At 30.5% G+C, this 17,651-nt stretch overlaps 1 protein-coding gene across 2 annotated transcripts in view; it reads right to left on the reverse strand.

Moving 5' to 3' along the window:
- Positions 1-1,507: 1,507 nt before the first annotated feature.
- Positions 1,508-17,651, reverse strand: part of LOC129980984 (synembryn-A-like) — a 52,677-nt gene continuing 36,533 nt past the window's right edge. The window contains exons 14-15 of one of the 2 annotated variants that reach the window (XM_056091546.1): positions 12,753-12,875; positions 1,508-5,554 (exon numbers count right to left, since the gene is read on the reverse strand). In XM_056091546.1, coding sequence (XP_055947521.1) covers positions 5,431-5,554; positions 12,753-12,875 — 247 coding nt within the window. In that variant the 3' untranslated portion in view covers positions 1,508-5,430. The remainder of the gene's footprint in view (positions 5,555-12,752; positions 12,876-17,651) is intronic. The other variant, XM_056091547.1, reaches the window with a different exon arrangement.

A 17,651-nucleotide genomic window follows, 5' to 3' on the forward strand; every position in this document is an offset into this window, starting at 1 on the left:
CCTCTGCCACCAAATCTGTCGATTTCTTTTACGTAGGAAGGATGATAGCGAGCTCCTCGCTCTCTCCAGATGAAGATTCGATGAATGTCACTTAGTGTGATAAATCTCCACTCATCGCTGAAAAGAACATGCCCCCATTCTAGCTGTGCCCAAGACTGATGTGTTCGGCACCACAACAACCGGGCTTTTCTGTTGGATGCACTCAACTGGTCGCCGGGCATGAAGGGCCCTCTCTGCTAGACGTCAGTATACTGTTTGTAAGGAAATTCTTATTCCAGACGCAGCAGCAAGGTCACCAGCAAGTGGAGGAGCCGTTGTCAGACTATGCCTGCGTGAACTTAATGCCAAATAGCGATCCTGTGCAGGCGTCGTTGCTCTCTGACAGCTTTGGCCGACCTTCCTGGTTACAGTACCACTTGTTTGGAATTGATTCCACAACCTGGATACCATTTTCGGTGCCACTTGTAACCATCGAGCCCCCTCCGCTCGAGACTGCCCAGCTTCAAGCCTGCCAACGACTCTCCATCTCAAGGAATCGTCTCAACGATTATGAGAACTCATTCTCACTGGAAACAGGTTAATTTTTTTGTTTTAATGCAATATTCTCAAAATTGCACGCAAAAATCCCAGATGCCTAAACAGTCTGATTTTAGTAGTTCCTCAAAAACTAATTCTAAACAACATTTTTTTCCCACAACAAAGGTTAATATCGTGTTACCGGTCCTTCACAATATATAAAATATAATTTGTTTAAATTTTACTGGTAGCAATTTAGAATTACTTTGAAAAACATTTTTGTGACCTTAATTTTGGACATGAGTGTACTTTTCTATATATCTTCCTCCATTATCTACACACATTTTCCACCACACGATATATAAAAAAACGACAACGTGTAGGAAGTTCATTGCTCATAATTTTTTTTTTCTTTTCATCCGAATACATTTTTTTTCCAACACGTTTTTGAGGGACCCAAATAAATGGTAATTTGAAGACGCTAGATTTGGACAATATGAGGATGCTTGAATGGGTAAAACTTAAAATTAATGTACGGTTTCTCGCGACGCTAGTCAAAATCCTTTCACTAGTCCAAAAGTTCACCATCTTGGATTATACTCATCCAAAATGGCGGACTTTTGGAGAAAGGTAGAAACTTTGACTTTTAGCGAACGGCAGAAATGATAATAAACGGTTTTTAAGATTGCAATAAAACTTATCACGATTACATATGGCGAGAAATCGCCTCATAATTATTCAACATCAGCAATCGTACATTAGTCTTGTCTATCCACTTTGGAGTTATTCCAGTGACATTGGGAAAAAAAATGTTATGATTATTTTCTGTCTACTTGGTACTTAGTGTACTAGCGAATAAGAGAGAGAGAGAGAGAGAGAGAGAAACAAACAGAATATATACCATGGCTGATAGAAATAATGGAACATAATGAAAATGTATGCTTTTAAGATTTAGAAATTAAAATATTGCAGTCAAATAACCACTCAAAAATCTAGACATCCAAATATTTTATTCCTTGTTGTTTTCTCAGGCTTATTCTTTGAAGAATACACAACAATCTCTAGTCTTTTCTCACAACATACTAAATTATTATGAAAAAAGCCCTCCCAACAGAGGGGCCATGCATATATAGCACACTTAAATAATAGATATAGTCATAAGTTAGAAGACAACTCGGTTTTCATTCATTTGTATAAGTGTACACTTCTAGAAAGATAGCACAGAATAACAAGGGCTAATCACAAATTAATGGCTGCCTAATGGCATAATTGAATATTAAATATCTTAAATGTCTATAAAACACTATAAAATAGATTCATTCACACTGAGTGAAAATTGAGATTAAAATAGTATATACAACGAAAACAAATATAATTACAACATAATATATGAAAATAATCATTTATGCATAGTAAATTAGGAAACAAATTAGTTGTATCTTAAATAATACAAAACATTTGGGAAGGATTCTGAAAAATTTTACGGATAGACCAGGCTGTGAAATATGGTCCTTACCCTACCAACTCTGCAGTAATCATGTTGTATAGTATTCACATAGAATTAGCATTTAACCTTCTTTTCCGAGGAATTTTATTTGGCGAATAGTTTAGTAAATGAGTATATTAAGGGACCCCCCACCCCTTTTCCGAGAAGCTTTCAACATGGTGGCTGGATCTCGCCACCCCTGTGGGTATACGAAAAGGTGGGAGTCTAACTCTTTCCATCAATGACGGAACGTAGTTCTTTAGGGAAGGGTGATGGCCCTTAGGACTCAACCACAGTTCCCGCCAGTGTTGCTGTCCCGGTGGTCGGGTCATTCAAGTTTCTACATGTGCCTTTGGGGGGGGGGACGGAGTAGTCAGTCTATGACCCCCCCCCTTTTCAAAACAGGAACGCGTTTATGTAAAATGCTGAAGAAATTTGGCAGAAATCTTTACCGAAATTTTTCCAAGTTGTAATACGCTTGTGGGGAACATTATTTTGGATGGTTTCAATGCCATGAATGATGATGTTTCAAATTAGGAGAGCATCCACCAAATACAATCCGAAAACTGGGAGCTCTTTCAATTCAATGGATCACAGTGGAATGTATTTACACTGTGAAAGAACTACAAACATATGAGGGCTGTCTAAAAAGTATCCGACCTTGTATTTTACAGTGTACGGTAAGGATGCTAGAGTGGTGCTACTGTGCACAGTGGAAGAAGACAACTTAATGCGCATGCTTGAAGTTTTTCTCTGTATTCGAGTGTGTCAGTCGCTGCCTGCTGAGTCAGATTTTTGATTTCCCTCAAGATGACTGAACGAGTTGAGTTGAGATAACTGCATCATATTTTGTCAAAAGCTAGGCAATTTTCAAAGTGAAACAATTCGTAAGATTCAGCAAATGGTTGGAGAAGATACTGTGGGAGGTAACACAAATGAAGAAGTGTTTTAACCGATTCATAAATGGCCACGACAGCAGAAACGGACATAATTCCAAAAGAAGCTTTCCGAAATTGTTTTCAGCAGTAGAAGGATCAGTGTGCTAGGTGTGTGAAGGTGCAAGGAGTCTTGTTTGAAGGGAATTGGGGTCCAGAATTCGTCACTTGTAATATATTTTTCCTGGCCAAATATCGGATACCTTTTAGACAGCCCTCGTATACATGCTCTAGCTCAAAGTTATTAAAAGTTTGATATTATTAATAGCTAGTAATTATTATAAGTTTGTGCCAAATGTAAAGTAAATTTCAATTAGTATAACACTCATTGAGCACAAATAGATTTAGAATATTTTCAGTGATAGTAAGTAGCATACTTTTCAATAAAGCCAAATTGCAAATCATAATTATTTTATATTGATTTTTCTTTTAGTTCCTGAACTATCGCAATAAAATGCACAAGACATTTGTTTCCGTATATTCAAATATAAAACTGATAGCTTTTGAAATGCCTGGTTGATCCTTACAATTTATCAGAAACCCTTCGAATAAATACACTTGAGTACTGATATCAACAGTTCAAATAAGGTGAAATAGTTCATGAAGAATGCTGTATGTAGGAACAGTAAATTGTTTAACAAAAATACAGTTTCATCCAAAAAACAGCTACCCTTCAAAATTGATTTCCATTTAAAATACAGATACTAATTCCTTATTCTTCAATTCCCCCACCCTAGTTACGATACTGTCAAGAAATTTGCATAACTTCCCATATAAATAACTGGCAAAGACCATTACGACATAGAAGCTCGATTGAAAATGCTAACATTTACTATTGCACCAAAATTTCATATAACAATGAAATGACGAAGAAAATACTACAAAATGAAATACGAAGAAAAATGAATTATCCTTTATTTCTACCATTCATCCTTTTACAGTATTCTTATCAAATGTGACAAAATTTTTTGCAAAAATGGAAAGCAATGAATAACATGCATTTAATTAAGTAAAAATTTAGAATTTGATAAAACGCCCTTTTTTTTTTTTTTTCTCTCCTTTAAACGAAAACTATAAAGAAATATTTTGTAGCATTATTTCATTTCTTACCTGATGAATTATCACTATAGATAAGTATTCATTTATAAATTACAAGAATAGATGGATGGTTATAGAATATAAGTCAAATTTTAATCCCGGGAATCGAAATTTGGATTGATTAATAAATAAATTTCTTGACTAGCTACACACTGTAATCATAAATGAGATACTACTAATTGGATGTGATTAGCTTTTAATTCTAAATATTGGAATGAAAAAGAACATTGTTTCATTTTCATTAATATTAAAATCCAGACTTAAAAATTTGGTATCTCCAAATGATGAATTTCATTTGATATATTTTACACATATATGTCCTGCGATATAAAATGTGGTAGAACAATTAAAAAATTTTTAATTTCCTAAAAGTTCTACCATTAGGACAGCTTTAATTAAATCGTTATCATAGAATATACAATCTATGTTTAAAAATGGATACAGAATCTATGAACTAATGTTAACTATATCAGAGAAAGATGAGGCTAATTATAAAAATCCACACTTTAATCTAGGGCAATAATTAAAACTATAGGCAACAAGACGAATTTCAAGAGGAGAAAAATATCATTATTTTCAATGATTGAGGAGAAAAAAATCAAGGTGAAAAAAGTGAAACTTATCAGTGAAGCAAAATGAATAAAAACATCAGACACAGAACAAATCAGTTAAAAATACATTAAAATTAAATCATTATAATATATACTTTCAACCTCCAAATAAAATAACAAAGGAGGAAAAAACAAATCTTTGCACAAATGCCAGTGTTTTGAAAAAGAAAGTTTAAAATTGCTATTATGTACACCATTCGAAATCAATTAAGTTGACCATATATAATGAGAAGGTGATGATTTTAAATAATATAATACTTTAATATTTAAAATACATTTTGGTTCCAGCTTTCTTTCAATTGGCAATTATTAAAAAATCTTCATACATACATTTCAATTTGATGTTTATATTGCAGAGTTAAAAGTATATTTTATAAGTTAATGCCATTTTATATGCAAATCAAAATAAAACCATTTCATGTATCAAAAAGGGTTAAATTTTGCTGAAAATATATCCAAAGCAAATACATGGTTCATACTTAAATTTAAAAAGGCAGATGAATTAAGACAATTATTATTTTTTTTTTACAAACTAATAGAACTACAGAAACTAATCTGTGGCATGAAAAATACTGCCAATACAAATAAGTCAGAAAATGAATTTTGACAACATTTTACTTAGTCTATATCACATCCACTGCGACCCATTGGTTGAGTAACTTGGTGAAGAATGGAAATTGACCTTCCCACTACACATGGCTCCAAAAACAGAAAAAAGAGATGTAGAACAGACAATGGATGGGATCCAGCTCAAAATAGGATGAAAGAGTTGAAATCCATATTTTCAATCCTTGTTTTTAAACAGGTCCTCCCGCATTTCAAGAATATGGTCTATAGCTATAGGCTTGCCATCCTCTCCAATACGCATCGGTCTGATTGAGCCCTCTCTAAATAATATGAGAGACACACTTTAAACAAACAATTTAGAGAAATTCAAATACCCTCGTATGCAGTGGCGTAGTGAGAATAAATAGCGTCTTGGGACAGTATAACATTACGAATTTGTATTATTGCTTCCTTGCAATAAATCTCCTGGTAAAGAAGACAGTTTTACAAACAGCTCTGACAGATGCTAAATATGCGCCAGATTAATTATGCACCACCTTGACGAGATGCAAATGAAGGACCCAGATTATTCGAGAGTTGGGCGATAGCTGTTAGGATTCGAGTTCCGAGGTTTCTGCTAGAAAATTTGATACTCGATCCCAGTGGCTATGTTACCGTTAAAGTATATAAAGCAGTTATTTCATAGAATACCTAGTTATTCCATGAAATAACTGATCGTGTCCATTAAAGTGTGTAATATGTTATTCATTTGACACTTTAACTAGTTATTCTATGAAATAACTAGGCATTCTATAAATTAACTAATGAGAGACAGTTAAAGTGTAAAATAAACAATTTATCTAAAATGAAATTAAACTAATGATAGACAATTAAAATGAAAAAGAAGCAATTTATCTAATTTATGCAGCATATAAATGGTATTTAGGGAAACATACCATAAAATCATTTGTTACAACAAGCATTACTAAAATGACACTTGGAATTACAAAGAACATTATTCCTAAAACAAAAACATTTTTTATTTCTAAAACAAACAAACAAAAACATAAATGCAGTAGGGGTGGAAGGTAAATGTATTTGTTGTGCGAGATATATGATATAGATTATTTTACACTTTAATGGGCTGCAGATCGTTATTCTATGGAATAACTAGTTAAACCATGAAATACAAGAGAGTTTTACACTTTAACGGACACGATCAGTTATTTCATGGAATAACTAGGTATTCTAAAAAATAACGGATTTCATACTTTAACGGTAACAGCTGTTGCTATAAAAAAACAACCCCAGCATTGAGTTGAGCGAAGTTCTGTCTTTGGGTAATGAATCTCATTCAAGCTCTATATGAGTAATTTATGACATTAAGTTGCTTAAAATCCGATCTGTTACTCATATACAACTATTTACTACATGCGCTCTTTTGTGCTCATTTTAGCAGTGCTTTTTCACCTATGTATTAGATTCTCATGTGGAATAAAACGCCATTATGTATTATTGAATTTATTGGACTTTTCACCAGTCCATAGAAGGATTTTGGAATTTTGCGTAGTAATATTTAAAGCGCAGCATACTTTTCTGCACGCTGCATGGTTTAAAAAAAAAAAACATCCAAAATAGTCAATAGGGCAGACTGTTCAATCTAAAACTACCAAATTTGGCATATGCTTGAATTTTTGGATAACAGAAAAAATAGTTGAAAAAGGAAGGATTTTTTAAAATTTTAATTATATTTCAAATTAAAAAAAATAATGCAAAGTTGAAAATGTCTCGCAATAATTTTGGGGCATATAAAAACCATCTTTACATTAATTTAAAATTCAAACAATTAGCTTTTGATTTATAACAATTTTATTTATGCATCATTTTTTTTCATTCTTTTAAATAAATTTTTTCAAAATAATTAATTTTTAATGTAAAAAAAGCAATTTAAACGAAAACGAATTTTCTTTCATCAAATTTTTCTTAATGCCAATGCTTAAAAATGGCTCGTTTTTCGATATTAACTTCAAAGCACAATGTTCGATTTCATTTTAATGAATATAATGATGCTGGAATGGCATTATTTCTCTAAACAGCATGATTTAAAAATTATTAAACATAGACTGCGGGAATTGAGGCAGTTAGGTTAGACAAAGACAAAGCAGACAATTCAAGTTTATCCAAATCAACATTTTGAATAAGAGATTTCAATTAATTTAATTTTTTTGAACAATTCTAGAAAATATTTTCCATTAATGACGTCCAGATTAATCATTTCAAGACAATTATCTTTCTATTTCTGAAGTCGAAGTTATGCCATTTAAATCTATTTTTCTATTACTTAAATTTCAAGATGATGCAAGGAAATCGAAAGTTATCTTTATTTTTAAATATCTTTAATATATAATCGATAAAAAATTAAAAAAGATTTCTACCAATTTTTCGAGTATTTTTATTAATTTTTTCAAGAGTTTAATTTAATTTCTTGTTATCTTAAGCGTGGTAATTTATACATAAATGAAATTTCTGAAATGTACGTTTCAAATTAATTTGGTTAAAATCAATGAGTTAATAGTTGAAATATTTTGTCTTCAGTAGCCCCCCACCCCTTCCTCCATCTCAAATTATTATCTAAGATATAGCAGCACATTTACTTCTCATTATGCCACTGCTCATACAAACTCAACATATAAATATCAGTCTTGTAATAAGAATGAATAGAAAAAAATTTAAAAAATAATTTTGCTAAGGTTTTTAACAATTTTAAAAAGGGTTGATTAATAATAATAAATAAGTTAATCAGAAAATGTTATATTTGATTTCAATTATTTTTTAACACTTTTAGAGCTAAAATGCTTCTTGGAAAATATATATGTGTAAAAACACAAAGGCAAATCAATTATATGGAGGTTTGTTTTGATGATGATATTAATAATTAAAGGAAAGTCAAAAATTAAGTGTCATAACAAATAAAGAAAAATTCCTCTCGGCAAGCTGGAATGCAAAGCGGAAAATTTTAAATACAAAAGTTGTTCGTCTTAATGAGGAGCTAATTCGGATAATTGGGTTATTTTTTATATCTTCAATATTAAGAAAATTATAGCAAAATGAAAATTTCAATCCCTACCACAATTTCTATCCTCCTTTGCGCTAGATGGGCCATTTACGAACTCATCCTAAATTTTTACATTGCTAACAATGTATTCTAAGCCAGTTAAAATCCAAACAAAATTACTTTGTTATTCTTCTCAAAAGATAATATGGGCAAAGAATTATATATATATATATATATATATATATATATATATATATATATATATATATATATATATATATATATATATATATATATATATATATGAAGGATGATTTTGGATTCTCAGGTCCATGTTTGGTGAAGAACTGAAGAAATTTTCCTAAAATCTTGTCATGAGAACGATTGCAATAGGTAGTCTTCCTATAGGAACCTACCAAGTAACTGACTTGAATGAAAATAATAATTAAAAATTATTCATAAAAATGTAATCAAGATTTTATATTTCTTTATGAAATAACAAAAACCTTATGAGTACAAACATAAAAAAGTTCTACTGCATAAAACATTTACTTTTTTAAAGTTAAATTAATAAAATCATCTCTTTAATGCCAACCTGAGATAGTATCAAAATATTTCAAATTTGGTTCTGTAATATACCAACAGATAACAGCACAAAGCCATATAGATAGTAATAAGAAGCATCAATAATTATAAACCATCACACCAAGTAAAATAATACTGTCAGTATTGGTAGCAAGACAGATAATGCTAAATTGATCATAACCGTTGCCATTTAGATGATCCAAACATGCATAACAGGATTGCATAAACTGATTAAATTTCAGAAATAAACTGATGCTCCACTCTCCAAACATCTGCCACAGAGGTGAAAAAAAATCTTAACAGTTTCAAAGACCAGCAAAATTAGCACAAAAAGGCACTGTAATTAGGAAATAAATTATTAAAAAATTGTAGATTTTTTTTTCCTTTCTTCTATCCCAAATTTTACCTGGTGGAAGTGCTGTAATTGCCAAGCAATTCAACTTCAGGATTTTGATAAATATCCAGATTTTAATCTCATCAAATCTAACAAAGGCATTTATATCTTTCTGTGAAAACAATACCTCAAATAATGCAATCTGCTAGGCAAATGAGATTGGATAAGTAGTTTTAATACCAAAATTTAGATTTCTATCAAATTTTGAATTCCTGTTTATTAATCACACATAAAAGCAAACAATTGGGAAAAAAAAAAGGAAGAAAATGTCAAAAAGGCCATGATTATTATAAACAACAATTTATCACAAAAAAACTCGGCCAATATAGTTGATTGACTACTGTATTGACTCATCAATGTTATGCAATTAAACCTTAAATTCACAAATGACACATGGTTAAGCCAAAAAAAGTCATTCAATGGTAAGTATGCCCGATACCAAAATTGTAAATTTTTGTCAAATTTTGGAACTTGTGTATTAATTACACATACTACCAAATAATTAAAAAAAAAAAAAAAAAAAAAGGGAAAGGAAATGTCAGAAATGCCACATTTATTACAAACATCAATTTATAATAATAATAATAAAAACTACCAAAAGTTTAGTCTAGCGACTATGTTCATCAATAATATGCAATGAAGTTTTAACTTCACCAATGGCAAATGATTAAGCCAAAAAGTCAACAATGGCAAGTATGCCTATCCATTTATGACCATGTGGATATGATAAAATGGAAAGGGAAGGCAACTTTTGCATATGATTTTATCATAAGAATTGCAGACTTGTATTAATTTTTGGATTAGACAATAGGCACATTGTCAGTTGTTTCTTGAAATCACATGTACATAAATGCAAAAAAACTGAGATGAATGAAATGATATGTGCAACCAAAAATGTGTGTATTTGTATCATTTTTTTTTTTTTTTTTTACTGTACAACAAAGCATAATATGCAATATATGGCGTTATTTACAAGAAAGTTAAAGAGAAAGCACTCTGATTTATCATTGGAGGGCTTTGACATTTATTGAATGTATCCTTTTGACATGAGAGGTTGACAGTCTTTACTGTTAAGAATCCTATTTTCATAGAATTTTAATCATCTATCACTTTGGTTTTCTCTATACAGTAATACCTCAAAGTTATAAAATATACAGGGCAACTTAAACAGCATAATTTTGATTCATTTAGTAGGATTCTAGTTTCAGATATAAATATGCAAAATCTTTAATTAGGTGAAGTATTCTCTAATTAAGGTTCATGAAACAGCAACCTGGAAGAAGGCATGAATATAGAATGAATAAAAAAAAGGAGTAAAGAATATAAGTAAACAAATAAAAAACACAGTTGTTATGTATCTATACAAAATTTATATATATATATAAAATGATAACATACATGGCAAAATAATTGCTTTTATTTCTTATTATGGAATGGCAACAGTCAAATGTAAACAAATCATCTTATGAATTTTATATGAGTATGAGGAATCCAGGCATAAAAACAAATAATCAACAAGGAAGCATTCATTTCAGACTGCTTTACTGAATGATTTTACAGATTCATTAAATTCAACGCATCCAAACGAGTTGCAAAATTATATAAAAATGACCTGGAGAAGATTGGAAAGTCAGCAGAAAGTGTAGTATTTATTCAGAGGAAAGAAGATCCAAAAGAAATATCCTATTACCGAAACAATCTACCGCGGCTTCGTTTAATGTAAAAATGCACCAACAAAATTACAACATGGGTGATCTTTTATCACATGTGCAATAAAATATTCCTAAACTAATGCTTGAGCAATAAGTACATTCACAATCAAATATTACAAATTGTCAATAAAGGCGCTGCAGTAACCTTCTTAAATGCATGAAGAGAGATTAGTAAAATATTCCTCATTAGATTGATTCTGGCAGCAATTTCATTCCAAAATGTTGGATAGTGTCTAAAATATCTCCAACACTGCTACTAGAATGTCGGAAGGGCTGCCAGTTGAAGAACTATTCATTTCGCTCTGAAATTGACACTGAACACACAATTCTTTGAAAATTCCACATTCAACATTTCCAAACCATAAAGCATGGTATTATGAGGTGAGTATTGCAGAAATTCAAACTAATTGTTTGGGATGATGCACAATGTCACCTAAAAAATTTCCTTGAGGCTCTTCAGCGAACAATGCAAGATTTACATAGAAAGATCAGACCATTTCGGAACACATTAAAATTGCTTGCAAGAAATTTCAGACAAACATTCCTGTAATTCCTTGATTGATAAGAACAGATGAAATAAACGCTTGCCTGAAATATTCAACTTTGTAATGATATGTAAAGACATTGTACTAGGCGTGTCCAGCTGTAAAACGATTGATTAGCTGAGATATTCTTATCTCAGTTGGAAGAAACTGGTAACGGATTAGAGCCGGTTTATTTCATCGTAAGGTGAATTTCATAGCCATTCAAAAAATACTTCCCAATATTCCAACAAATTGCTAGAATCACAAATGACTGAATGAATGAGCTAAGAATAATGATATTTATGAGCTTAACAATATCATTTAGTTTAACATTCAAATGAAGGAAACATTCAAATCGATAACACTATTGTGGAAGCAATCAATCATCCAACAAAATTTTTGAATTCACTTTATCTGCCAGGGATGGCATCAAACATATTGCAACTGAAAGACAGCACCAAAACTTTGTAAAGACCCACCACTTGCAACAAGAATACCAATGAGCAAATCTCATAGAAGCAATAATATTTAGGGAATCTTTGAAAGTGTAGATGTTCTCATTTTTCACATTCCTATAATTTCAACAAATATGAAATCTCCATTTAATGAGATAGCAATTCTCAATTTAAATGACATTTGCAATTACCATCAACAAAATTCTGGGCCAATCTTTAGAATTGTGCAGTTTGACATGGACACTTATATGTTGAATGTTCAAACAATTATATATTGAGTCAGAAAATTAGATAATCTACCTTAATGCATAGACAATGAAACAACAAAAAATATTGTATACCCATAAACAATGTGAAATTAAACACATTAGAAACATGCATCTTCTTTTTTCTTTCTTTTAGATTTAACCAGACAAATTTACAACAATGTGTAGCTGGGTAGAGCTAGCCTGGAAAAAAATACCTAAAAAATTCTATTTAATGAATGACTCAATCAGCTTCTAGTCTTGTCAATGGCACATCAGCTGTTTTTAAGGGGTTGGGGAGAATTAAAAAAAAATTCTGAATTGTGGATTGGTATCACATTATAAATTCAATAATATGCAAAAAAGGGAGGAATAATATAAAATTACACAAGTTTCATTTTGTATAAACTGTGTTAGTATAACTCAAGACATTACTGTATTTTAATACATAATGTAGATGAATAGATTTTTTTTTTAACTGGGAATCTGTACTTGTATTTTTGAGTACAGATTCGGAAATTTCGATTTTTTTTAATGCAAAGCAAAAAGTATTGAATATTTTTTTTCAATGGAAAACAACTGTAGCTTACCTGGCCAATTTATCCATCATATCAACAAGCTGCATGGCTTCGTATTCCCTCTGCTCCTCGGTCAAATCATCCAGATGATGATTGGGTTTTCGCTCCTGGTAGCATCCAACAACTGGGTTGATCCTAATGTGGGAGAAGGACTTTTACAGTATGAAATTTTAAAGTGCTTTGAAATTAATTTCATACAATGTAAAATTCAAACACTGAAAAAAAAGTGTAAGAAAAATAGAAATAGAAAGTTGGATTCTTTTTTTGTTAACTTTTAAGAAATGTTTTAAATGCAGTATATAATCTCTAATAAATTCATAAGTTGAAGATACATCTTACCGGCTACTATAGAAGCAAAATTTTGCCAAAGCTCCTTTAAACAGGAAACTGAATTTCCTATTTGCTTATTCAAACATAATTGTGTTATTTGAAAAAAAAAAAAAAAATCAACTATGACTGTCAAGAGTATGTTTAAGAATATTTTTATTACTATGATAAAATTCATATTCACTCACTATAGCATGTAATCATGTATTTCTGCCATTAATAAAATTTTTTTAAAAAATGCTGTCATTTGGCTTTAATATAGAAATAGCATTTTAATTTCTACTTTCAAATCACAGCACATATACTTTTTGATCTGCATCAGCCATTAATTAGCAGAACATTGATTCAATTCATTTTTTCAGTCACATGAAATAAAATTTAAAAAAAATACATTTTATATTCTTGGTTTAACAACCTAAAAGGTTAATAATCAGGGCAAACAAGAAAAAAATAAATAAGTTATAATCAAATCACCAATATATAAGATTTATAAATATTATACTAGGCTTGGATTTTTATGTTGCTAATACCCCCCCCCACCAAATAACAATACCTCTTTGTCAATGCTTATTTCACCAATACTCATAATAATAAAAATGATATTCTAATGAACAATTTATGCCTTACATAGTTAATTATAATAGTGAGAATGAAACAGTAATTACAAAAGCAAACATGCCTATACAGATTTGTAGGAAAATTATTACTTACTGAGGCTAGTTAATCGAATTAAATTATGTTTATTAGCATTTAAGCTTTTAGTAAAAATATCAGCAGGCATTTCATCAGACAGTAAATATTTTAAATCAAATAAATCCTTTTCATAAACTGCACAGACAAAATGATAACGAATATCTATGTGCTCAGGAACAGGCTAAACAGGATGTTTCACAACTTTTAAAGAGGATCAGTTGTCAGCAAACTCAATAGTTTTTAGTATAATAGTCAACTGGAGGTTGACAATGCATTTATTTATTTTTGATTTCCAAGAAATAGCACTTTCAGCATATTTGAAGACATATCTTGTGAATGATTTTTTTTGTCTTAGACATCAAAACAAAAAATAAAATACACATATCCTGTTAATGGTTTTTCCTGATTCCTTCGATGGCACATCTGAAATTTTCGAAATAATCCAGTATGTTGTACAGGAGCAAAATGGATAGAAGATATTCGGCAATTTCCAACTGTACTTCTTTCAATTTCTCAACAATTTCAAGTAATTCTTTTAGGGGATAGTTTTCATGTCAGACATTTTTCAAAACAATAGTTCCTTTGATAGAGAAGCTTTTTTAAGTAGTGCCTTGAGATTCGAAGACAGCTTTCAGCTTATTTCACACTTCATATAACATGGTACAGTGCTTGACATGAAACAGTTTACTTGGGTTGATAGACAAAATAATGCCAGCATATTCTTATCGATCTGCTAAAGTTCATTTTTCTAATGCTGAAATAGTCTCAGTTGCAGCTACTACATCAAGTTTAATTTCTTTTTTGATTACATTATCCCACTGGTCGTTCTTAATTAAAACTGCTGCAGTTGAATAATTGTTTCTAATTACGCCATTGCCTAGTGATGATGTGTTACTGTTTTCATGTCTACATATGTCTTGTACTGTACTGTTCTGCTTTTTTAGCAAGTATTGCGTCTTTTAATAGAATCGACAGCAGTAAAGGCATTGGGTAGATGCAAGAGTCCCATTAAAGACGAGAAGATTTATTTAGATAGATTTTATTTGCTTTCAAGATTTTCACTTAAAAACATGATTTGTATGATCTTTTACAATATCTATATTTCAAATTCAATTAAACAATTTTATTTAAGGTAAATGTGGTTTAATATGTACATCTATTGGATAGGATTAAATAAAAATCAGAGGTCAACAGCTAATTTGTAAACCTTTCATAATAGACATACATCTGCTAACAAAATGGTCTAATTGAAATAAATATTAATATTTGATTGGGGTAAATAGATGCTTATGAATCACGAATTTTAAATTTTTACCTATGCTCTGTGAATCATATTTAACAAAATATTCTTGGGACATTAATATTTTAAATAAAAAGAGTTGCACTCAAATCAACTAAATCAATCACTAAAGCTGACTGATTTATGAAAATATCACTATTCTATAAAAAAGGGGGATTTTAGATCACTTCATCGACTGACTCAAAGAAGTCAATCATTTCCCAGAGTTCCTCAAGAGTGTTTGGCTTAGAATATGAAAATGTCCATTGTTCTAATATTGTAATATTCAAAACTTAATAAATCGGTCGAATTTGAATGTAGACGATAGAAACGTTTATTTATATATTTAAAAGTTAGAGTGTCAAGAATTTTTTGCAGAATTTATTTCCTTAGGACCAAAGGACTCTCTAAAATTTAAACTTCATAATTTTTATAAACCAAAAATTATCTATTTATATCCTTTTGAAAATAAAACTAAAAACTTAATTTTTCATTGAATTCGTGAAATTTTTGGTGAATGATTCTCTTAGATATCATAAATTATAAAAATTATTCTGTAATGCACGTAAGACTTCAATGCCGAACGACTCTGCTTTCAGTTCTCATATATTTTTTAGACATGCATGGATTTCTAAAAAACTGTTAATATATTAATTGCAATTTCATCATTTTACTTTAATTTAAAATTGATTTTTACGGGTGCTAATAGAAGTTAGAGAGAGACTATGTAATAGTATAAGTGAATAATATGACTGTCAGAATTTGAACCTTAAAAATATTTTGCAGAAAAATCTATTATGAGAATAAGTTACATAATATATTAATTGTCCATTTTAGCAAGCATTAGTACTGGCGAACCGGATGGTCACAAAGGCAGCTAGTATTTAATAAATCTAACATTGAACTACATAAACTGTTAGTTTTTTTAATTAATTAGAACAGAGAATTTCAAAAACACATATAATTATTAAAATCAATTGTGCTAATTTTACGAAATATTGAAACAGTTTCTTCTCATCAAAAATAATGCACTTGTTTTTATGCAATTTTAAAAAATTGAATGAAAAACAACAAAATACAGAATCATATTCAACAATCACGAGATTACAGTGATGGCATATGTTCCTTTATGAGTACTATTTTCTCAATAATAATATATTTGGTATCTCGCACAACTATTATGAAAATTGAAATACAATTTCTGACAACCAATAACCAAAACTTAATACGTATATGCACATACACATGGAAACAAAACAAACAAATGAAAACATTTTTTTTTGTAGCTCCACAGGAAATATTGTTAAGCAATCTATTCTAATAAGAATGCATGATATGGTTCAACAAAATGCATATATTCACACACTATAATGAAGTAAGATAGTCTAATGCTAACATAATAAGGCTTATGTTATTATATTATTCAAGTGAATGTCAGAAATGATTCCATATTAAATTATCTATCGATAAATAAAAAATATTATACAGTACACTCCCGAGTATATGGCTTCCATACTATCTGGCCTGGTTTTCTTTTATTGTAATTAAATGAGGAAGGCAAGGCATTGCACTGGCAACATTGTCAAGGCACTGGAAGAGAATATCTGCTACAATCCTTTTTGTGTACCGTGTGCAAAATAAAAGTTGTGACAGGACAGTGTTCTGCTCATTGTTCAATCCATGTGTAATGAGCCTCAATCGTTGCTGCTGTTCTTGATTATAATTGCACAGTACATACAGTATTCAAAATGCTTGAAGTAAGCTTAAAGTTTTTTTTAAGTGTACAACAGTGAAGATCACAGAATTTATGTTAAAATGTGAACAGCTTACATCTTTTAACCTACTTTTTCTCTAATAAATTCTTAACGGGCATTGCAGAATACAAACATATTTGAGTCTTCTATTTTACCAGCAACTGCTTCGATTTCTTCTTCAACTGCTACATTACCGGCAACTGCTTCAAATTCTTCTTCAACTGCTACATTACCGGCAACAGCTTTTATAACTCATCAGGCTGCGGCCACGTTCATATTCTAGGTAGTTTGAGATAAATGGGTCTTAGTACTCAATAAGAACTGAGAAAATAATTATTATAATATTGGGCTTTGGTATAAGAACTTTGTCTTCTGGTAATGGTGAGCAAAGAAATGAGTTCATAGAACTCCAAATTATCCAGCTTTTTTGTTAACAATCTGTGCTTCTGTCACATTAAGGCTGGATACTCGGGAGTGTACTGCATAGGTTTTAAAAAAAAATCTTAGGAATCCAAAATCTTGATGGCGAGCTATAGGAACAGGAAATTGTCAAACAAAGCAAAAAGTAGTTCACTGCTTATTCAAGTAAAGCAGCAGTTGAAATGGTCAGCTGTTCCAGGGAACTTACAACAAAATGTTTATTACTCTGTCCTCCAGATCCCTCTTAAGCTTAATAGGAAATATATGACTCATATAAAACTCTAAATTATCAATAAACTTAAGAAGGGGAGAAATGCAGTCTCGCAACTTTTAGATTTCATAGGCCAAATAATTAGAAGTATAAGTTCTGTAAAATTTCTCTAAACATACATATTTTGATTATTTTACTCTCCGTGTCATTTATTTGAAATGAAAATT

The sequence above is a fragment of the Argiope bruennichi genome, chromosome 8, assembly GCF_947563725.1.
Source record: "Argiope bruennichi chromosome 8, qqArgBrue1.1, whole genome shotgun sequence".
NCBI lineage: Eukaryota > Metazoa > Arthropoda > Arachnida > Araneae > Araneidae > Argiope > Argiope bruennichi.